Consider the following 23,817-nt stretch of genomic DNA (forward strand, 5'->3'; position numbering starts at 1 on the left):
CACTAGTAGAAGGAAAAAATTTACATCACTGCCTCAAGTACAATCATGGGTGGGTTACCGATCATGGTGCAAAGAGGAGACCATCCATAATCACTTCCAAATAATCATTGGTTGCAGGGAAGCTAGTAAGGAAGATTCAAATTTGGATGCTATGTTGTCCCTATTCATTGTGGGGATATCAATATTGACGACATTCTTGGACGATTGTTGGCTACAAGAACTTATTTCCTTTTGAAATACGTACCTTGGCTTTCCGCTTTCGGTGTGGCAACTAAACCGTGTCGATTTTCATCACCTTGAGGACAAGTGTGCAAGGAAGCTACCTCCTTAGAGTGGCAAGTGCGTCACCATGGCCAGCCGCACGGCCCACACGAATTCGGTCATCACAACCCAAGCAACATAGTATCTCACACCTCTCCTGGCCTCAAATTGATGAACAAAATCAAGCATGCCTTCCTTTGGTCGCCCAAGGTCACCACCTATGCAGGAAAATGTAAAGTGAAATGGGATAAGGTGTGTCGTCCAACGGCCTTGGGGGTGATGCATTTGGACAAGTTTGCAACGGTGCTTCATCTGTGATGGCCATGGCTTAAATGGAAGGTTCTTTAAAATTTTGGTGGGTCCTGGCAACCCGTGTCCCAAGGAGGACATGTACATCTTCTATGCAGCCACCACCATCACAATCGGCAATGTATGGAACACCCTTTGTGGGAGGCCCCTTGGCTCGGTGGGACGAAGCCTATGGAGATTGCCCCTCTCATTTTTGTCATATCAATGAGAATATCTTGGGACGAAGCCTATGGAACGGAACCAATTCAGGAGACGCTCTTGTTCAGATGCAGGCAGTACTATCAGCGAAAAATAAAATGATTCAGAAACGCCGGGCACCTTCCCTAGGCCCCGGCCGCCTTGGCTTGGCCAAGCAAAATCGTCGGCACGTGTGTGGTGCCCCTGCCACGCCATGCGTAAGCTGACGTCAACGTCTGTACCGGGCCAAAGGAAGGGACCCTCGCTTTTCTCTTTTCGTACGTCATTTTTTTTCTTTTCCTGGACAGGTCCTTTTCACTGTCCAGCCCTTGCTCTGAACAATTTTATTTATATAAAAAATTGCATGCGACCATTGGAGGGTTCAATCAATACACACGGACATGCGACATGTATGATACTTTCCATAATTTTTTTGCATTTCAAATTTGTTTCCTAAGCGGAGAGTAGATGCACCTTATTCGTCAATAAATTTTCTGCACAAAAAATTCTATATATAGTCATATTTTTCACCGAATACATGGTGTCAATTTGAATAAACCATTCAATTAATTTCATGTACTTCAGGTCACAGTCTCCTATAATGTTCGACATGATGTGCTCTATGTATGTTTGTCAAGTGAATCATATAAGGATCCTCCTATTTATCCATCATCTAGCAACCAACATAATAGTTGTTGGGCCCTAGTTTCATTTGGAAATGTTCGATCATTGGAAATCATTTGAATCTAATTATTACAAATACAAACGAATACACCTAGCAACACAACATCAAATAAATATCACATATTTAACTAGTCATTTGTCGATGGTCAATACATCATGTGATTTTGAGTATAGACTATGCTTTATAAGTAATTAAGTAGTGATTCTCTCAATGATATGGTTAAAGAGAACTAGTTTCACCTTCGGCCAGAAAAAATGCAGAAGAATGAATTTAGAAATAATGTATATCTGTATATGGTCATATTTGCGCCAGTTCACAGTTTCCAATTCTAGATCTCCTTTAAGTTGTTTTAGCACTTTTTTTATCATGCAAACGCATGGAGCAACCATGACTTATAAAACATAATATTTTATCAGGCTATGCGCGATGTATGTGTCTGCCAAGAGGATACCGTGAATAAGATCGGTCAGTTTATCTACTATTCAACCACTCTCTTTGGCTTTCTTTTGTAAGAATGGATTATTGAATTTAGACCAGGTTATATCTTACATGTCTTACCATTGCAAAGCTAATTCAAAAACTTACAACAATTACAGTCAAACACAACAAAAAAAGAAACTCTAACAATTGGCAGGTTTATCTTACCTATCTTACCAATTACTACCTTCTTTGGGCTCTATTTTGTTTGAATTGATTCATGAATCAAGACCAGGTTACTATCTTGCCTATCTTCCCATTGCAAAGTTAATTCAAAAACTCACTTGCTCCGATCTAAATTAATTGACTTAGCTATATCTAAATAGCATGTATCTACAGTCAGAACACATCTACATACATCCGTATCTAAACAAAGACGATTCAATTAATTTGGATAGAATGAATTGAAGTACTACAATGACGATCAAATGCACTTAAGAACATAACCTCTAACAATTGTTAGATGATGTGTGGGTGTATATTACCTATCTTACCACTTACCCTCTTTTAACTACGTCACTATCTTACCAATCTTGAGGTAACGACCAAATTTGAACTGAGGACTTTTATATACTAGAATTCAAGTTAATTCAAAGCCTTACTACAATTATAGTCAAACACACCTACATATAGAACCTCAAAGAAACATGACACATCTATGTACATAAATAAAAGAGCATACATCCTACGTATAGAACCTCAAAGAAACATGACCCATCTATGTACACAAACAGAAGACCACATATTAATGAGGCCATTCCCTATGGAGGAACCCTCCATTCAAACCGGGACTAGGACCAGAAGATGAGCCATAAAGAGCACCCCATCTCCAAATATAGGCATCAGCAAGGACCCCTTTCCAAAACCGCCCAAAAGATAAAGCTGAGCAAATAGAAGCAAAATGGAAAACCAACCCTGCCTACCCTTAACGCCATCCCAATCGTGTAGGTGAGGTCCTTCGTTGTTCTTACCCCCATCCCCATCCTCTAGCTACTCCAGCCTCCTTCGAGCTCCAATTCCCCCAATAATTCTTGCTTGCATTGCAATCTCGGAGCTCTTCTTCTTGCTTCGGCTGCTCAGACATGTGAGGAGCTGAGTGATTTTAGCTCAAGCTCAGCTTGGAGTACTGAGGAGTGTGGAGTGGTAGTAGTTACTGGAAGCGGAGTGGACAGTGGAGTGGAGTAGGAGAGAAGGAAGCAGCCCACTGCCGCGATGCAGTCCGGGTACGGCGCCGGCGTGTCGGAGTTCCAGCAGTTCATCATGGACGGCGGATTTGCCATGGCGGCCGCCGCGCCGCAGCAGCAGGCGCAGGCGCATGCGGCGGCACAGGCGGCTGCTGCGGCGGCGGGCGCGGGGCAGGAGCTGGGCTCGCCGTTCAGGTACCAGCCCCTGCACCACCACGCGATGCAGCTGCACCACCACCATCACCAGCAGCAGCAGCAGCAGCACCACGCGCCGCAGATGCCGCCGCACTTCGCGCACTTCGGGGGCCCCGCGGCGGCCGCCGGCGGGATTCCGTTCACGCAGCAGCTGCTGCACCACCAGGCGGCCCAGCATCAGCAGCACCACCTCCAGCTCTTCCACGAGCAGCAGCACCACCACCAGCACAAGCCGCCGGCGAGGTGGGCTCCGCAGCCGCACCACCAGCAGCAACAGCAGCATCAGCATCACCACCACCTGGGGCTGGACGTCGAGGCGGCGGCCGTGCCGGAGACCTCCCGCGCTCCGTCCGGCGGCGCCGCCCCTCCCGGCGTGCCCCCGTTCCTGGCCGCAGCCATGAACTTCAAGCTGGCGGTCGACACCGGAGGCGGCAGCGGCGCCACGGGCGGAACCGACGACGCCATGAACGAGGGCGCGGGAGGCGCCAGCAGCGGCATGATGCTGCATGGCGGGGGCGACGACGAGGCGGCCACGGAGAGCCGCGTACGGCGCTGGACCGGCGACGAGGAGACCTCCATCAAAGAGCCCACCTGGTACCTCTTCCTCCTGTTACTACTACTAGAATTCATTCATGGCGGGCGCACTGCACATGTCGATTTCTTTGTTTGCTGCTCGGATCCACTCATGGCGGACCGACGGACAGTGAAAGATTGCAACTTTGTTGCTTTGGATGCTCGGGGGTGGGGAGCAGTGGAGGAGGAGCAATAATAGTGGTATGATTGAGAGAGACATGGACGGAAAACAACACGCGCGCACACCTGAACCTCCTCATGGCCATGATTGTGATTCCTCCATGAAAGATAGTTCAACTTTTGGCCCTTTTGGCCCTCCTCATTACATCGATAAAAGTTCTCCTCTTGCATGCCATGCAGATGCAGTTCTTGTACTCATATACTTGTTGCAAATTCTTCTGAATTGCTGACAGTTGGTTGGATTGTTCAGTGATTTCGTTTTCTTGCTTCTACTAATTTTGTTGATTTTTGTGAAGGCGGCCGCTGGACATCGACTACATACACAGCACGAGCAGCAGCAGCAAGAGGGCCGGCGCGGGGAAGGAGAAGGCGGCGACGCCGGAGTCGCCGGCGCCGGCTGCTTCACCAGCCAATTACTTCAAGAAGGGGAGCGGCGGGGATGACAATGCCGCCGCGGCCGCGTCCGCCGGGGCCGGCGGGAACTACAAGCTGTTCAGCGAGCTGGAGGCCATCTACCAGCCAGGGAGCGGCGGCGGAGGAGGCGCGGGGCAGACGGGCTCCGGCTCCGGCCTTACGGGCGACGACAATGCCGTGCTCCCGCCGCCGTCCATGGCGGAGCTCCCGGGCGCGGCTGCCGCGGCCGAGGAAGCGCCACAGGCGAACATGTCGGAGACGTCGGCGGGGGAGGACGCGGCCGCCGTGGTGCAGCCGCCGCCTCCACCGCAGGCGCAGCAGCAGGCGTCGGCGGGGGAGGCGCGGCGCAAGCAGCGGAAGCGGCGGCGCCACGAGGTCCAGAGCGCGTCGGCATCCTTCTTCGAGCGGCTGGTGCAGCGGCTCATCGAGCACCAGGAGGGCCTCCACCGCCAGTTCCTGGACGCCATGGAGCGGCGCGAGCGGGAGCGGGCCGCGCGCGACGAGGCGTGGCGTCGGCAGGAGGCCGAGAAGTTCGCGCGCGAGGCCGCCGCGCGCGCGCAGGACCGCGCCAGCGCCGCAGCAAGGGAGCAGGCCATCATTGCGTACCTAGAGAAGCTATCCGGCGAGGCCATCGTCCTCCCGCCGCCGGCGCCCATCCCCGCGCCCGCGTCAACGGACGACGCGACGAGCCATGACGTGGGTGCGGGCAGGGAGCTCGTCCCCTACGACGGTGCCGACACGTCGCTGCCGCTGATGAGCTCGTCGTCCCGGTGGCCGAAGCACGAGGTGGAGGCGCTGATCCGGGTGCGGTCGGGGCTGGACGGCCGGTTCCAGGAGCCCGGGCTGAAGGGCCCGCTGTGGGAGGAGGTGAGCACGCGCATGGCGGCGGCGGGGTACGGCGGCCGGAGCGCCAAGAGGTGCAAGGAGAAGTGGGAGAACATCAACAAATACTTCCGCAAGGCCAAGGAGAGCGGCAAGAAGAGGCCAGCGCACGCCAAGACCTGCCCCTACTTCGACGAGCTCGACCGCCTCTACTCGCGCACCACCGGGTCCTCCTCAGGCGCCGCCGCTGCCGGCAACAGCAATGCCATCATCGCCGGCACGGGGAACGTCGACGCCGCCAGCAAGCAAGGTAGCTCGGAGCTGCTCGACGCGGTGGTCAAGTACCCTGCCGACACCCACTACGGCCTGCCCCCAGGGTTCCCCAACGACGACGCTGGTGGCAGCAATGTGGCTGGCAAGAACGACGGTGCTGCGCACCAGGACGGCGAGGACGACGATGACATGGGCAGGTCGACGTCGGGGAGAGGGCAGGAGGACGAAGTGGACCAGAGCCATGGCCACGACGACGATCATTAGACCAAGGAGCTTAAGTTAATTAGGATGCCATGAGAAATTTAGCTAGCTCTATGGATGGAAATTTTCTTCCTTTTTGTTGTTAGTGCCGTTGCTTTGTTCTTAGCTATGATCCATCACTTACTTGTTAGTACTACTACTACTGCTTATATATGTACAAGAGATTAGTTTTGTTGATCAATTTCATAATCACAGCTAGTAGGTTGCTAGCTAGCTCCCTACACATTTGTGTTTGTCGACCAAGGACACACTATTTTTATGTGTGAGGACGTGTAATGGTCAATGCCAAGAAGCTGTGTCGGCAGATGCATATGTTTTCAATATTTTACATTGTACGGCGCCTGATAAAAATAACGAAGAACTAGCTAGTATAGGTGAAAATGAGAAACTGAGGCTACATTTTCTAACAGAAAATAATAGAGAAGAAATGAAGATCCCACTTGTGTTTGACTGTCTGTCTGTGGTCCTTGATCTTGATATAATTGTGCACACTATACTCAAATCTCATTGTGATGTAGTACTAGTAATAATTGTTGGTACCCTCTCCTTCCCTATAAACAAATCCTATAAAACTCGTTTTTTTATTTAATTTAACCAACATTATTGTAGAAAAGAAATTTGTTTAAACATAACAAATTTTGACCTAAGAGAAACTTAAAGAAAAAACGTTTTCTTATGGCGAGATAAAACCATTACGATATTTTACATACGAGATGCTCGCTACCTTGTCTTAGGCATAGGCAGAGCCAGTTAAGGAAATGGCTGTACAAATTTTTTTGGGAGAAGGGAAAGTTTCTGTAAGTCTAATGCAAATTCATACTAAAACATAGCTCACAACCCTGAGTTAATCTTATAATTAATTAGTAAAACTCTAATCCTCTATCTCTTTGTACACCCAACCTAAATTTCTTGTCTCCGCCCCTGATCTTAGGGAGTACCAAGCCGAATGAGATGCGGAGGAGAAGATGGGAATAGCGGATTGAGAGACATTTGGAAGAAAGACCGACCCATGAGCTCACCATCGAGCAACCACAACGATCTTGAATTTTGAATCGAGGTGATAATACATGATGGTTTTGTGTTGGGGCCTTTCATTCCATTTTAGTATTTAGAAAGCCCGAGGAGGCTTCAAGACTAGGGTTTCCCCTTGAATGCATCAGAATGAATCGAATAAAGAGAGAGGGGAGAGAGAGAGAGGAGGGTGGGGGAGAGAGGAGGGAGGGATAGAGTTCACCTGGCCAGAAAACCTCACACGATGGTGCTGCCTAGGATCGAGAAACACACGAAGAAGAACTATCGTTTCAGCCTCCCTAATGGTTTTACATGATCCTTTTATGTTTCTGCCAATTTTTAGGTCTTCGTTGATTTACATGAATTTTGTAGGAAAAGTGTAGAATTCCTATTTTATAGGACTTTGCACTGTAGCAACGTTTGATTCACAAGAATACATTGAAGGAAATCTAAATCTTTTTTTTTCCTTTGCAACCAGAATCCTATGGAAAACACCTTGGGAAACAATGAAGTGTGACCTCGTTTTTTCTTTCCTTTTCAGGAAGTTTTCTTTTGTAGTTTTTCACTTGCATTTCTACCCTATTTCTATTTCTACTCCTACATTTTAAAATCCTACGAGTCAAGAAGGCCCTAGAGACTCTCTGAGTGGGCTTAAAGTTAGACGCCCTAAACTAGCGTCTATATTTCAGCTCTGTGCATTTTCTCATTTATTTTACTTTTGTGCTTATTACCATATAATACATTGAAAACGACTTGAATTTTCCAACGATAGGTCAGCAGTGAAGTTAAAATATATGTCCATATTTTTTTTGCTTCGTTTATTTATTTTCTTCTCTTTTTCTCATTATTTTTTAAATGACTTCTACCTTCGGCCGAGGGAAGCAACGACCAACACTGAGGGATGCAACATCTACTGCTAATCCTCGCACTAGGGCTTGGATTTGACAACACGGACAAGACGGACTTCATTTTGCCCTACAAGGGTTCCGTTTTAGTTGTCGAGGGGAAGGGGTTGCCGGGTGGATAGTGTCATGGCCCTGCAGCGACGGGATTGTATTGATGTTCCTCCTTACAAGAAAGTTGGAGGAGAAGAGGGAGGGACTGTGAAATTAGAGGAGCGACAGTAGGGACGATGCTGGAGGGAGCGAGACAGGAGGGGGATCGGCGCGCCCTCGACGTCGACGCTCGCTAGAGTTTGTTTTTAGCCTTGGACCTCCAAAATCAGCCAAATCATGCGAGCCGGGCTCATTGGAGTTGTTCTAAACCATTGTACATTTGAGTTCGTAATTTTTGGCAACTAGTGTTAGGGTACATTCTACTCGGAAAAAAAAAGTGTTAGGGTACATTTTTGCATAAGTGTGCCGCTGTACCTTAGCTTTGGACCCGGCTAGGCAGCTAATAAGCAGATATGATAATTTCGGGACACGTCAGAAGACGGAACAGTATTGATTGATGAAGTGGTCCGTGCGAGGAGGACAGGAAAAACTGATGCGCGATACGTACTGCTCGAAACTCGTCTCGGTCGCGTACTCGTACAACCGGCTAACATGGAACGTACGTAGCGTATTGACTGGCCAAGTGGCCGTGCCGAAATGTCTGTATGACGTGAAATGTATTCAGTTCCGTCAGGCGCGTGCGTGTCTGAAAACTCCTCCCAAAATGCATACTATACGCACAGGTACGAGTCTGCAATGTTTTGAGCAATTCAAGCTGTACATGCGTGCCGGCGTACCGCATGTCTTACTGCTACGTCATTCCTTCATTCATGTGTGCTGAATATGTGTCCAATATATATTACTGTATGTGTTTTCTGTTTAGATGGCCTATTTATTCTGCTACTTTATGTGATGATTGAGTATAAATCTGATATTCTAAATGTTGCAATAAAGTAAAACCGTGTGCATCATTTTAATGCGAAAAAAGGTGTGCTGAATAGGTGTCCAAGATATGTAGGAGCAGTGGTAAAATTGGACTTGTAATTAACTGAAAGCATTGTGTTTATCTAAAATTGACAAGACGCAAGTTGTAGTTTAGACACAACGTTGTGTTCAGGACAGCTGATGGATGTGGCATGGGGGCTCGACCAGCGTGTCATCGTAGATTTGATGTGTTTGTACACCTCGACGGGCTTGTTGTTGACGATACTATGTAAAAGGCTCCGTCCATGTCAAATAATTTTTTTTACCCTAACACGATCGCCAATGATTTATCTATGCAGAAACATAAACCGCGAGTTGGATCAGAGTGTTCTCACCGAGAGGATTTGCGGAAGACTCAGTGATGATCACGGGCAGGGCATCACCTCAACGAGAGTGTTGCGGAAGACTCTATTGGAAGAGCATGCTTCACCCAATTGATGAAAATCCGAGGAGTCTAAGAATGGTGCTCAAGTCTTCTGAATTATTCCATTTAGGATCGAACATACGATCCCTCTACAGCATTTTACGCGTATATGCCCTTCGTCCCGACAGGACTTCATCGTCACAAACGAATCATACTGAAGTACTTTCTTAGATGCAACAATGAGAGGGATAGCGGAGACCCACCAATGTCCTCCTTATATAGGCACAACAACTTTTTTTTGGGGAGGGGGGGGGGGGGGGAGCTGCCGCCCCCACCCCTTGGTCGCCCTCCCTAGGGAAAACCCGCCCTCCCACGTGGGGTACCTTAGGGCAGTCTCCCGGGAGGCCCCTTGGGGGTCTAGGCGCCACCTACATGGGCCCCGGAGAGGCCCATGCGGCCAACACTTGAGGGCTACATTTCCAGCCTATGCAGCCAGCCTAGGGGGGTTGGTCGTTGTCCCCACCCTCTCGGGCCTCCGATGAAAATCCACAACCCTATTTTTCACCCATTTATTTTTTCAGAAAAATTTCGTAAAATTCCATAAACTATTTCGTTCATATCGAAACATTTCAAAGATACCATATATAACACTTCCAGTAATGTTTCTCTCTTATATTTAGTGTCGGATAAATTTCTGTATACCTCTGGAACTATTTCAATAACACAGGAATGACTCTAATATTTCAATGAAACAACTTCGATGTCGCCAGAACTATTCTACATTCTCTCAACCACAACCATATATATTACATCTAGTACTAAACATTTATTGTGTGAACCTGACATGTTTGATTACTCACATACATTACTCTGAAACTCTTCCGGATCAATAACTAAGCGGCATTGTGACATGTATATTAGGTCCCATGTGTGCACCAGTAACTGTAAGAGCAAAATTCACACCCCAAGTTTTGTGTGTTTGATGACAACACTTGAGTAATCTCACCGTGTGCCTTGAGTATTATTGTTAGATTTGCAAGTACACGGTGACCTCGCCGGACGCGTCAAGATCGGAAGACTGAAGCGTAGTTGATAGGTTTTCTGGTTTTGTGTGTGTTTAGCGAGGTAACATGGTTGGAGAGACAAAGGGAAGAAAACCAGATTTAGCCAGGCCGGTACTACCGGTACCTGTAGCGGTAGTACCGCTACCCCTATAGGTACCGCCCTTGGTACCGCTCTAAGTCTGCGTTGTTTTCGTCTCCCAGAACACGCTGCGGTACCCTTGCAGTACCTGGGGCGGTAGTACCGCTCACGAGCGGTAGTACCGCTCACGGTACCGCTTAGGTACCGTAACCGTATTACGGTCGTACCGCCCTGGTACCGCTTTGGATCCAGTAAGGTCTGGACCCTATTGCGGTACCTCAAGCGGTACCTCGTGCGGTAGTACCGCTCTGCGTCCTTTGACCAGATCTGGGAGGATTTCGAACTCAGAGCGGTAGTACCGCTTCCCAGAAGCGGTAGTACCGCTTAGGCCAAATCTGGCATAACGGTTGGATTTGGAGGAGCCTATTTAAGGGCCCCTTCTTCCCCAACACGATTTTATCTCTTCCCCCTCTCTCTCTCCTCCATTATTGCTGAGCTTAATCCTTGAGGTTCTCCTTCCCCATCCAACCAATCATGCCCAAACTTTGAGGATAGGTGGAGGAGACCTCGATCTATAGTTCTACCAAGAGAGATTTCACCAATACTAGCTATTCCTTAGTGGATCTTGGTGGTAGGGTTCCTTTAGTGGATCTTGGAGAAGAGTTCCTTTTGTGGAGCATTGGAGAGTTCCTTTGGTGGAGCATTGAAAGAGTTCCTTTGGTGGAGCATTGGTGATGGGTTCCTATGGTGGAGCATTGGAGATGTGCAGCTATGGAGTCTAGCTTGGTGATGTACTAGATCCATAGGGTGTTGGGAGCATCCTTGTGTGTGGAGTTCACCCCAACCTTGTGAAGGAATCACCGCCTCGACCGGTGCCTTAGTGGAAGAGGGAGAGCACCTCCGTGGAGCTCTCTCGAGGAAGAAGGTGAGGCCTTCCTCCGTGGTGTGGCCGCCTAGTCTCTTGTGTGAGACTAGCACCTCCTCAACGCAGACGTACTTCCTTTAGTGGAAGGAACTGCGGGAAACAAACCTCGACTCGCCTCGCGCCCCCCAGTTGTCTCGCTCCTTACTCTCGTTATCTTGTTGATTCCTTTACTTGTTGCACTCGTCCGATATTCATTGTAGGATCACCCCTATTGCTAAAAGTTCACACCTTTACCTTCTGTTGCATAAAAATTGAAAAAGACTAAAACTTGCCGTAGCGCCATTCACCCCCCTCTTGTTCGCTACGATCCATTCAAGTGGTATCAGAGCAAGGTTTTCTTGCTCGGGCTTTACCGCCTAAGAAATGGCCGAACAAGAGGCGGATAAGAATGGGTCACCTTCCCTTGTGCCACCCGCTCCATCATCGCCCATCGATTCCACGACGGCTACGTTGGATGACCTCAAGAAATTGGAGTCATCCATCGTTGCCCAAATGAAGGCGATGATGATGGAGTTGGTTGTACAAAAACCAAACCCTCCACCAAAAGCAAGTGCCGAGGATCCGCCACCAAAAGCTAACACCCTTCCTCTTGTTGATTTTGTCGCGGAAGCGACAAAAGATCCACAAAAGGAAGGGCTTGGGGACACCGGCACTTCAACAAAAGGGAAGGATGATGACACACCGGTTGAGGAACATCAAGGGAGTTATCATGCGGTGCCACCACCAAATGATTACACCATCAACGTTCCGATACCGATGCCGCATATCTTGTCGCATGGTTCACCACCGTCTCTTGAGTCAAACAACTTTGAGAATTGGCAATTCTTAATGCGTTCTCATGTGCGCAGCGCTTCTACCGAGCTTTGGCGTATCATTGAGGAGGGCTATTCACCACGAGATCCCAAGAAATTGACAAGAAGAGATGTGGTGGATGACCAACTCAACGCCACCGCCATCAACATGATTCATATGGCCATCACCCCCAAGGACCGCGCTCATATCCGCTCGCTCAAGACCGCCAAGGAAGCATGTGACAAACTTGAGAAGCTCTTCCTCGGCAATGCAAGCATCCAAAGCTCTCGTTTTGATGAGGTGAACAACATGGCCGACAATTTCGTCATGGTTGAAGGAGAGACCCCCGAAGAAATGTATCGGTGCCTCATCGCTCTTGCCGTGCAAATGCAAGATCTTGGAGCAACGTTCGTGGATCACCATTGGATCAAGCGCAAGTTCTACAACGCTCTCCTCCCTTATGAGGAAGTGAAGTTGAAGGCCATCCGCCAAAACGCCTCCTTCCGTGCTATGACATCCGATGAAGTCCTTAGCGAAGTCATCGCTTTGGACATCTCCAAGAAGAATGCGGAGGATCTTGTTGCTCGCGCCCACAACTCTCGCAAGCCCAATCTTGCATTGAAGATGAAGGTGCATGAAGCTAGTGAAAGCGATGAGGATCCCGTTGAGTGGGGATCGGATGATCTCAAGGTCAACTACCATGAGCACATGTCTCTCGCCGCCAAGAAGTTTTGGGATGGAAACATGTCCCGAAACACAAGACCAAGAAGATCACGTGATTCTCCAAGAAGACTCTCGAAGAGCCCAAGAGAAGGGACAAAGGGAAGAACATGCTACAATTGCGGTGACAAGAATCATTTTGTCGCGGATTGTATGTTTGAGAGAAGAGAAGATCATGGTGGTTTCCCAAAGGATAGGTACAAGCCACTCTCCAAAGGATTCTCCAAGTTCTCCCCAAGGTCCGATGACGACAAGGTCTCCTCCAACAAGAAGCCTAGAGCCTTCATCATTCGAGAAGAGTACACCTCCGATGAAGATGGGGAGCATGAGGACAAGCGCTCCAACAAGGAAGGAGAGGGAGTGGCCGCCATCGCCATTTCCACTCCCTCCAACTCTCTCTTCGACTCTCCTAATGAGAACCTCGTCACCAACAATGCTCGGTGCCTTATGGCAAAGGTATCCATGGAGGTAAAGTCTCCTTCCAAACCATCATCTTCTACTAATGCCTTATATATTGATGATGCCACTAGTCTCACCGTTAAACGTGAGATTATGGGTTTGGATTCCTTGGATTCTTTTCTCACTAACATGAAGGGGGATACCAAGATTCATTGTTGGGGCTCTCTTAGCCCAACTTGGTGCGGTACAAGATCTTATCGAGAAGAGGGAGAAGTTGGAAAGGGAAGCGGCCTTTGAGCTTGCCAATCTCAAGGAGGAGCTTGATGATGAACGGAATCTTCGCATGTCTCTTGAAGCTAGTGTCATCGTTCTTGAAGACAAGAATGAAGCTATTGTTTCACGACTCACCAAGGATCGAGACCATGCTCTTGAGTTGGTTGGTGACCTCAAGAAGAAGATGCTCTCGCTCGAGGAAGCCAACAAAGAGAAAGATGATGAAGACCCCAATTCTTGCCATGATGAGCTTGTGGATCAAGTCACTTCCTTGAGAAGGCACAATGCTCTTCTCTTGGAAGTCAATGCTCTTCAAGAAGAAGCCTTGGATGAATATTACCTCTTGTTCAAAGAGAAGACCTCATGTTGCAACCATGAAGAAGAAATTGCCGCTCTTGAGATCACCAAGGCCAAGCTATTGAGTTTGAGTAGCAAGCAAGAAGAGTCGTTGGTGGAGTGTCTCCGCATGAGCAAGGAGAAGGATACGTGTTGTGATCATGAGGAGGAAATAGCCGCCTTGAAGAGAAGGGAAGCCAAGCTCATGGAGGTCAACTCCATGCAAGAAGAAACCTTGAAGGAGTACTTTCCTTTGAGCAAGGACCGTGCATGTTACACTCATGAAAGCGACATTGCCAAGATGGAGAATGACAAGCGCTTGCTCATGAAGTTGAACGCTCTCCAAGAAGAAGCTTTGATGGAACACTTCCGGGTGAACAAGGCAAAGGAGGTCCAAGTGTTTGATATTTGCCATCCACACCCGGAGCATGAAGATGAAGTCAATCGCTTGAAGGCCAAGGTTCATAGACTCCAAGTTCAAGCCAAGTACTTGGAAGGAATCATTGAAGCTAAAGATGGAGCCAAAGAGGGCTCGTGCTATGAAGGAGGAGTGGCTACCAAGCCAAAGAGAAAGAGGAAGAGGAAGACCAAGAAGAAGAAGGACAAGGAGAACATGGAGACCAACCTTGAAGGGAGCGATGCTAGCTCAAGAAGAGATGGAGTACCCAACTCCGCCTCGACGGGTTTCGCCGGCTCTAACAACCCTTCTCATGTTCTTTTTGTTGATTACTATGGACATATTCGTGCTTGCTTTATTGGTCCTCAAAAGGACAATGTTGATTGGACTATTTGGGTTCCCAAACCCCTTGTTACTAACATGCTAGGACCCATTGAAAAATGGGTACCTAAATCCAAGACTTGATTCCTTGTAGGACTATGCTTCCGGTGGCGCTAAATGGGTGGTTGATAGTGGAGCCACAAGTCATATGACCGGAAGCAAGGATATTGTTGTCGACCTCGTGCCTTCTCTCTCTACCGTTTCATATGGCGACAACACGTGCTCTAAGGTATTGGGTCTTGGCAAGGTGGTGGTAACACCCGATGATACGTCTCCGACGTATCGATAATTTCTTATGTTCCATGCCACATTATTGATGTTATCTACATGTTTTATGCACACTTTATGTCATATTCGTGCATTTTCTGGAACTAACCTATTAACAAGATGCCGAAGTGCCAGTTGCTGCTTTCTGCTGATTTTGGTTTCAGAAATCCTAGTAACGAAATATTCTCGGAATTGGACAAAATCAACGCCCAGGGTCCTATTTCGCCACGAAGCTTCCAGAAGACCGAAGAGGAGACGAAGTGGGGCCACGAGGTGGCCACACCCTAGGGCGGCGCGGCCCCCCCCCTTGGCCGCGCGACCCTGTGGTGTGGGCCCCTCGTGCCGCCTCCTGACCTGCCCTTCCGCCTACTTAAAGCCTCCGTTGCGAAACCCCCAGTACCGAGAGCCACGATACGGAAAACCTTCCAGAGACGCCGCCGCTGCCGATCCCATCTCGGGGGATCCAGGAGATCGCCTCCGGCACCCTGCCGGAGAGGGGATTCATCTCCCGGAGGACTCTACGCCGCCATGGTCGCCTCCGGAGTGATGTGTGAGTAGTCTACCCCTGGACTATGGGTCCATAGCAGTAGCTAGATGGTTGTCTTCTCCCCATTGTGCTTCATTGTCGGATCTTGTGAGCTGCCTAACATGATCAAGATCATCTATCTGTAATTCTATATGTTGCTTTTGTTGGGATCCGATGAACAGAGAATACTTGTTATGTTGATTATCAAAGTTATGTCTATGTGTTGTTTATGATCTTGCATGCTCTCCGTTATTAGTAGATGCTCTGGCCAAGTTGATGCTAGTAACTCCAAGAGGGAGTATTTATGCTCGATAGTGGGTTCATGTCTCCGTGAATCTGGAGGGGTGACAAGAACCTCTAAGGTTATGGATGTGCTGTTGCCACTAGGGATAAAACATTGGTGCTATGTTCAAGGATGTAGTCACTAATTACATTACGCGCAATACTTAATGCAATTGTCTGTTGTTAGCAACTTAATACTGGAGGGGGTTCGGATGATAACCTGAAGGTGGACTTTTTAGGCATAGATGCATGCTAGATGGCGGTCTATGTACTTTATCGTAATGCCCAATTAAATCTCACTATACTCATCATAATATGTATGTGCATGGTCATGCCCTCTTTATTTGTCAATTGCCCAACTGTAATTTGTTCACCCAACATGCTGTTTATCTTATGGGAGAGACACCTCTAGTGAACTGTGGACCCCGGTCCAATTCTCTATACTGAAATACAATCTACTGCAATACTTGTTCTACTGTTTTCTGCAAACAATCATCTTCCACACAATACGGTTAATCCTTTGTTACAGCAAGCCGGTGAGATTGACAACCTCACTGTTTCGTTGGGGCAAAGTACTTTGGTTGTGTTGTGCAGGTTCCACGTTGGCGCCGGAATCCCTGGTGTTGCGCCGCACTACATCCCGCCGCCATCAACCTTCAACGTGCTTCTTGGCTCCTCCTGGTTCGATAAACCTTGGTTTCTTTCTGAGGGAAAACTTGCTGTTGTGCGCATCATACCTTCCTCTTGGGGTTCCCAACGAACGTGTGAGTTACACGCCATCAAGCTCTTTTTCTGGCGCCGTTGCCGGGGAGATCAAGACACGCTGCAAGGGGAGTCTCCACTTCTCAATCTCTTTACTTTGTTTTTGTCTTGCTTTATTTTATTTACTACTTTGTTTGCTGCACTAAATCAAAACACAAAAAAATTAGTTGCTAGTTTTACTTTATTTACTATCTTGTTCTCCATATTAAAAACACAAAAAAATTAGTTACTTGTTTTACTTTACTTATTATCATGCATGTTTTTATTTCACTAGTTAAGCATAATGGAAAACAACAAAAATATGAGAGATCTTTATGAACTTTATCTTGAATTAGGACATGATGTGTTTGAAGAGAGAATTAAAAAACCCATGGAACTTTATATGCATGCTAATGGGAATGTTATTACTATGAATGCTTTGAACACCATTGTTGCTAATGCTATGGAAAATTCTAAGCTTGGGGAAGCTGGCTTTGATGAGCATGATCTTTTTAGTCCCCCAAGCATTGAGGAGAAAATTTTCTTTTATGATTACAATATGCCTCCTATATATGATGATAGCCACTTTGTTGAATTTGCTCCCACTATTACTAATAAAATTGACTATGCTTATGTGGAGAGTAATAATTTTGTGCATGAGACTCATGATAAGGATGCTTTATGTGATAGTTATATTGTTGAGTTTGCTCATGATGCTACTGAAAGTTATTATGAGAGAGGAAAATATGGTTGTAGAAATTTTCATGTTACTAAAACACCTCTCTATGTGCTGAAATTTTTGAAGCTACACTTGTTCTATCTTCCTATGCTTGTTACTTTGCTCTTCATGAACTTGTTTATTTACAAGATTCCTACACATAGGAAGCATGTTAGACTTAAATGTGTTTTGTATTTTCTTCTTGATGCTCTCTTTTGCTTCAACGCTTATTTTTTGCGAGTGCATCATTAAAACTGCTGAGCCCATCTTAATGGCTATAAAAGAAAGAACTTCTTGGGAGATAACCCATGTGTTTATTTTACTACAGTACTTTGTTTTATATTTGTGTCTTGGAAGTTGTTTACTACTGTAGCAACCTCTCCTTATCTTAGTTTAGTGTTTTGTTGTGCCAAGTAAAGTCTTTGATAGTAAAGTTCATACTAGATTTGGATTACTGCGCAGAAACAGATTTCTTTGCTGTCACGAATCTGGGCTGTTTTCTCTGTAGGTAACTCAGAAAATTATGCCAATTTACGTGAGTGATCCTCAGATATGTACGCAACTTTCATTCAATTTGAGCATTTTCATTTGAGCAAGTCTGGTGCCTCGATAAAATTCGTCAATACGAACTGTTCTGTTTTGACAGATTCTGCCTTTTATTTCGCATTGCCTCTTTTGCTATGTTGGATGAATTTCTTTGATCCATTAATATCCAGTAGCTTTATGCAATGTCCAGAAGTGTTAAGAATGATTGTGTCACCTCTGAACATGTTAATTTTTTATTATCGCTAACCCTCTAATGAGTTGTTCTAAGTTTGGTGTGGAGGAAGTTTTCAAGGATCAAGAGAGGAGTATGATGCAACATGATCAAGGAGAGTGAAAGCTCTAAGCTTGGGGATGCCCCGGTGGTTCACCCCTGCATATTCTAAGAAGACTCAAGCGTCTAAGCTTGGGGATGCCCAAGGCATCCCCTTCTTCATCGACAACATTATCAGGTTCCTCCCCTGAAACTATATTTTTATTCCATCACATCTTATGTGCTTTGCTTGGAGCGTCGGTTTGTTTTGTTTTTTTTGTTTTGTTTGAATAAAATGGATCCTAGCATTTACTTTATGGGAGAGAGACACGCTCCGCTGTAGCATATGGACAAGTATGTCCTTAGTTTCTACTCATAGTATTCATGGCGAAGTTTCTTCTTCATTAAATTGTTATATGGTTGGAATTGGAAAATGATACATGTAGTAAATTGCTATAATGTCTTGGGTAATGTGATACTTGGCAATTGTTGTGCTCATGTTTAAGCTCTTGCATCATATGCTTTGCACCCATTAATGAAGAAATACATAGAGCATGCTAAAATTTGGTTTGCATATTTGGTTTCTCTAAAGTCTAGATAATTTCTAGTATTGAGTTTGAACAACAAGGAAGACGGTGTAGAGTCTTATAATGTTTACAATATGTCTTTTATGTGAGTTTTGCTGCACCGGTTCATCCTTGTGTTTGTTTCAAATAAGCCTTGCTAGCCTAACCTTGTATCGAGAGGGAATACTTCTCATGCATCCAAAATACTTGAGCCAACCACTATGCCATTTGTGTCCACCATACCTACCTACTACATGGTATTTTCCGCCATTACAAAGTAAATTGCTTGAGTGCTACCTTTAAAATTCCATCATTCACCTTTGCAATATATAGCTCATGGGACAAATAGCTTAAAAACTATTGTGGTATTGAATATGTACTTATGCACTTTATCTCTTATTAAGTTGCTTGTTGTGCGATAACCATGTTCACTGGGGACGCCATCAACTACTCTTTGTTGAATTTCATGTGAGTTGCTATGCATGTTCGTCTTGTCTGAAGTAAGAGAGATCTACCACCTTATGGTTAAGCATGCATATTGTTAGAGAAGAACATTGGGCCGCTAACTAAAGCCATGATCCATGGTGGAAGTTTCAGTTTTGGACATATATCCTCAATCTCATATGAAAAAATTATTAATTGTTGTTACATGCTTATGCATAAAAGAGGAGTCCATTATCTGTTGTCTATGTTGTCCCGGTATGGATGTCTAAGTTGAGAATAATCAATAGCGAGAAATCCAATGCGAGCTTTCTCCTTAGACCTTTGTACAGGCGGCATAGAGGTACCCCTTTGTGACACTTGGTTAAAACATGTGCATTGTGATGATCCGGTAGTCCAAGCTAATTAGGACAAGGTGCGGGAACTATTAGTATACTATGCATGAGGCTTGCAACTTGTAAGGTATAATTTACATGATACATATGCTTTATTACTACCGTTGACAAAATTGTTTCATGTTTTCAAAATCAAAGCTCTAGCACAAATATAGCAATCGATGCTTTTCCTCTATGGAGGACAATTCTTTTACTTTCAATGTTGAGTCAGTTCACCTATTTCTCTCCACCTCAAGAAGCAAACACTTGTGTGAACTGTGCATTGATTCCTACATACTTGCATATTGCACTTATTATATTACTCTATGTTGACAATATCCATGAGATATACATGTTATAAGTTGAAAGCAACCGCTGAAACTTAATCTTCCTTTGTGTTGCTTCAATGCTTTTACTATGAATTATTGCTTTATGAGTTAACTCTTATGCAAGACTTATTGATGCTTGTCTTGAAGTACTATTCATGAAAAGTCTTTGCTATATGATTCACTTGTTTACTCATGTCATATGCATTGTTTTGATCGCTGCATTCACTACATATGCTTTACAAATAGTATGATCAAGGTTATGATGGCATGTCACTCCAGAAATTATCTGTGTTATCGTTTTACACTCGGGACGAGCAGAACTAAGCTTGGGGATGCTGATACGTCTCCGACGTATCGATAATTTCTTATGTTCCATGCCACATTATTGATGTTATCTACATGTTTTATGCACACTTTATATCATATTCGTGCATTTTCTGGAACTAACCTATTAACAAGATGCCGAAGTGCCGATTCTTTGTCTGCTGTTTTTGGTTTTGAGAAATCCTAGTAGCGAAATATTCTCGGAATTGGACGAAATCAACGCCCGGGGTCCTATTTCGCCACGAAGCTTCCGTAAGACCGAAGAGGAGACGAAGTGGGGCCACGAGGTGGCCACACCCTAGGCGGCGCGGCCCCCTTGGCCGCGCGGCCCCGTGGTGTGGGCCTCGTGCCGCCTCTGACCTGCCCTTCCGCCTACTTAAAGCCTCCGTTGCGAAACCCCCGATGCGAGAGCCACGATACGGAAAACCTTCCGGAGACGCCGCCGCCGCCGATCCCATCTCGGGGATCCAGAGATCGCCTCCGCCACCCTGCCGGAGAGGGGATTCATCTCCCGGAGGACTCTACGCCGCCATGGTCGCCTCCGGAGTGATGTGTGAGTAGTCTACCCCTGGACTATGGGTCCATAGCAGTAGCTAGATGGTTGTCTTCTCCCCATTGTGCTTCATTGTCGGATCTTGTGAGCTGCCTAACATGATCAAGATCATCTATCTGTAATTCTATATGTTGCGTTTGTTGGGATCCGATGAATAGAGAATACTTGTTATGTTGATTATCAAAGTTATGTCTATGTGTTGTTTATGATCTTGCATGCTCTCTATTATTAGTAGATGCTCTGGCCAAGTTGATGCTAGTAACTCCAAGAGGGAGTATTTATGCTCGATAGTGGGTTCATGTCTCCGTGAATCTGGAGGGGTGACAAGAACCTCTAAGGTTATGGATGTGCTGTTGCCACTAGGGATAAAACATTGGTGCTATGTTCAAGGATATAGTCACTAATTACATTACGCACAATACTTAATGCAATTATCTGTTGTTAGCAACTTAATACTGGAGGGGGTTCGGATGATAACCTGAAGGTGGACTTTTTAGGCATAGATGCATGCTGGATGGCGGTCTATGTACTTTGTCGTAATGCCCAATTAAATCTCACTATACTCATCATAATATGTATGTGCATGGTCATGCCCTCTTTATTTGTCAATTGCCCAACTGTAATTTGTTCACCCAACATGCTGTTTATCTTATGGGAGAGACACCTCTAGTGAACTGTGGACCCCGGTCCAATTCTCTATACTGAAATACAATCTACTGCAATACTTGTTCTACTGTTTTCTGCAAACAATCATCTTCCACACAATACGGTTAATCCTTTGTTACAGCAAGCCGGTGAGATTGACAACCTCACTGTTTCGTTGGGGCAAAGTACTTTGGTTGTGTTGTGCAGGTTCCACGTTGGCGCCGGAATCCCTGGTGTTGCGCCGCACTACATCCCGCCGCCATCAACCTTCAACGTGCTTCTTGGCTCCTCCTGGTTCGATAAACCTTGGTTTCTTTCTGAGGGAAAACTTGCTGCTGTGCGCATCATACCTTCCTCTTGGGGTTCCAAATGAACGTGTGAGTTACACGCCATCACCCGACATCTCACTTGTGAATGTCCTCCTTGTCGAGACCCTTGGTTACAACTTACTCTCCGTTCATCAAATTGCTCGTATGGGTTTATGCACATTCTTTGATGAACATATGGTGGTCCTCTTGTGGAGCAAGACACTCAATGTAGCTTTTGTTGGATATGTAGAGAACGGTTTGTATGTTGTCGATTTCTCCGGAAAGACAACGTCTTCCGCTCTTTGCCTATTCGCCAAAGGTGACAAGGGTTGGTTATGGCACCGCCGACTAGCCCATGTCAACATGAGGACTTTGCAAAGTCTCCACAAGGGTGGCCACATTCTCGGACCAAAAGAAGATGTCTCTTTTTGCAAGGATCATGTTTGTAGGGCGTGCGTACAAGGAAAAATGCATGGAGCTCCTCACAAGGCCAAGACTATCATCTCTACCACAAGATGCTTGGAGCTCCTACATGTTGATCTCTTTGGTCCACCATCTCATGAAAGTCTTGGAGGAAAGAAGTATTGCCTCGTCATCGTTGATGACTATTCACGCTATCGTTGGGTATTCTTCTTCAAGTACAAGAGTGAGACTCAACGGACCATGATGGAGTTTGCCAACCAAGTTCAACGCAAGTACGACAACAAGATCCTCGCAATAAGGAGTGACAATGGAACGGAGTTCAAGAACTACACATTGGATGACTTCCTCGGCGAATAAGGAATCCAACACCAATACTCCACGCCATATACTCCCCAACAAAATGGGGTCGCCGAAAGGAAGAATCGAACCTTGATCGAAGCCGCTCGAACCATGATGATGGAATACAAGTCCAACTACAATTTTTGGGCGGAAGCTATCTCTACCGCATGCCATGCTACTAATCGCCTCTACTTTCGCAAAGGTCTTGAGAAGACACCATATGAGATCCTCACCGGCAACAAGCCTTATGTGTCATACTTAAAGGTCTTCGGATGCAAATGCTACATACTTGTCAAGGACACACGCCTATCCAAGTTTGATTCAAGAGCTCAAGAAGGAATTTTCGTTGGCTATGCTACGGATTCTCACGCCTATAGAGTCTTCAACAAGTCAAGTGGACGGGTTGTAGAGTCTTGTGATGTGACGTTCGATGAAGATGATAGATCCTTGGAGGAGCGAAGTGCTTCTTGTGAGAAAGGAGATGCAATTCCCCCGGATACCATAGGAAGGATGGGTGTTGGCATTCGCCTACCTCAAAAGCTACCTTCTATGAGTACTGGGGAAGGACCAAGTTCCACCCAAGTGGAGCCATCTACACCACAAGGCCAAGCTTCTTCCTTTGATCTAACAAATGCAAGTCAACCTCTACAACAACCTCAAGTTCAACCTCAACCTCAAGATCAACCTCGACATCTACAACAATCAAGTCCAAGTTCACCTCAACAAGCTCAAGAACAACATACACCGCAAGCTCGTCTACCCCAACACTCAACATCAAGTGACCAAGGCCAAGCTTCAAGTTCTTCTCCGAGTGGTTCGGGGACAATCTTCATGGACAATAATATTCCCTATACCCCCGAGCCATCCGGATCTCATGATAAAGTTGCCTCTTTCAACGACAATGGAGGTCAAGGCGAGGACCAAAACCTTGATGAAGGCGAAGAGGACTCACAAGAACCATCTCCTTTAGCCGACACTCGCCGTGAAGATCCCACCACAAGACACTTGCGTCTCAAGTCTCATTCCTTGCAAAACATCATTGGTGATCTAAAGAGAAATGTCACCACTCAGAGGCAACTTGCAAACTTTTGTGCGCACCATGCCTTTGTCTCTAGGGAGGAACCACTCAAAGTTGATGATGCTCTCAACGATCCCGATTGGTTGAATGCAATGCAAGAGGAACTCAACAACTTCAAGAGGAATGATGTATGGACTCTCATGAAGCGACCCGATCATTGCCGCAATGTTATCAGCACCAACTGGATCTTCAAGAACAAGCAAGATGAAAGTGGCACGGTCATCCGCAACAAAGAAAGATTGGTGGCACAAGGCTATTCTCAAGTCGAAGGCGTGGACTTTGGTGAAACCTTTGCACCCGTTGCAAGGCTCGAGTCCATCCGTATCCTTTTGGCCGTTGTCTCACATCATGGCTTTAAGTTGCAACAAATGGATGTTAAGAGTGCTTTTCTTAATGGTCCTCTACATGAGGAAGTATATGTGAAGCAACCCCCGGGGTTCGAGGACCCCCATTTCCCGGACCATGTCTTCAAGCTCAAAAAGGCCCTATATGGTCTCAAACAAGCTCTTAGAGCTTGGTATGAGCATCTCAAGGAGTTGCTTGAAGACCGTGGTTTCGAAGTGGGTAAATCGATCCCACTCTTTTTACTAAGAAGGTCAATGGAGAGCTTTTCGTATGCCAACTCTATGTAGATGA

At 46.3% G+C, this 23,817-nt stretch overlaps 1 protein-coding gene across 1 annotated transcript; it reads left to right on the top strand.

Annotated features, from left to right (window-relative positions):
- The first annotated feature begins 2,740 nt into the window (after positions 1 to 2,740).
- Positions 2,741 to 6,032, top strand: LOC127309008 (uncharacterized). Its single transcript, XM_051339981.2, has 2 exons — positions 2,741 to 3,882; positions 4,338 to 6,032. The coding sequence occupies exons 1-2, from the start codon at positions 3,122 to 3,124 to the stop codon at positions 5,812 to 5,814; spliced, it is 2,238 nt and encodes a 745-aa protein (XP_051195941.1). The 5' UTR covers positions 2,741 to 3,121; the 3' UTR covers positions 5,815 to 6,032.
- The last annotated feature ends 17,785 nt before the right edge of the window (positions 6,033 to 23,817 follow it).

This window comes from Lolium perenne, chromosome 6 (assembly GCF_019359855.2).
Source record: "Lolium perenne isolate Kyuss_39 chromosome 6, Kyuss_2.0, whole genome shotgun sequence".
In the NCBI taxonomy this organism is placed as follows: Eukaryota; Viridiplantae; Streptophyta; class Magnoliopsida; order Poales; family Poaceae; genus Lolium; species Lolium perenne.

Bases quoted from the DNA above. Each gene is read 5' to 3' on its own strand.
- LOC127309008 (XM_051339981.2), top strand. From the start codon at position 3,122: ATGCAGTCCGGGTACGGCGCCGGCGTGTCGGAGTTCCAGCAGTTCATC. The intron at 3,883-4,337 runs GTACCTCTTCCT...ATTTTTGTGAAG, and splicing joins TCCATCAAAGAGCCCACCTG to GCGGCCGCTGGACATCGACT.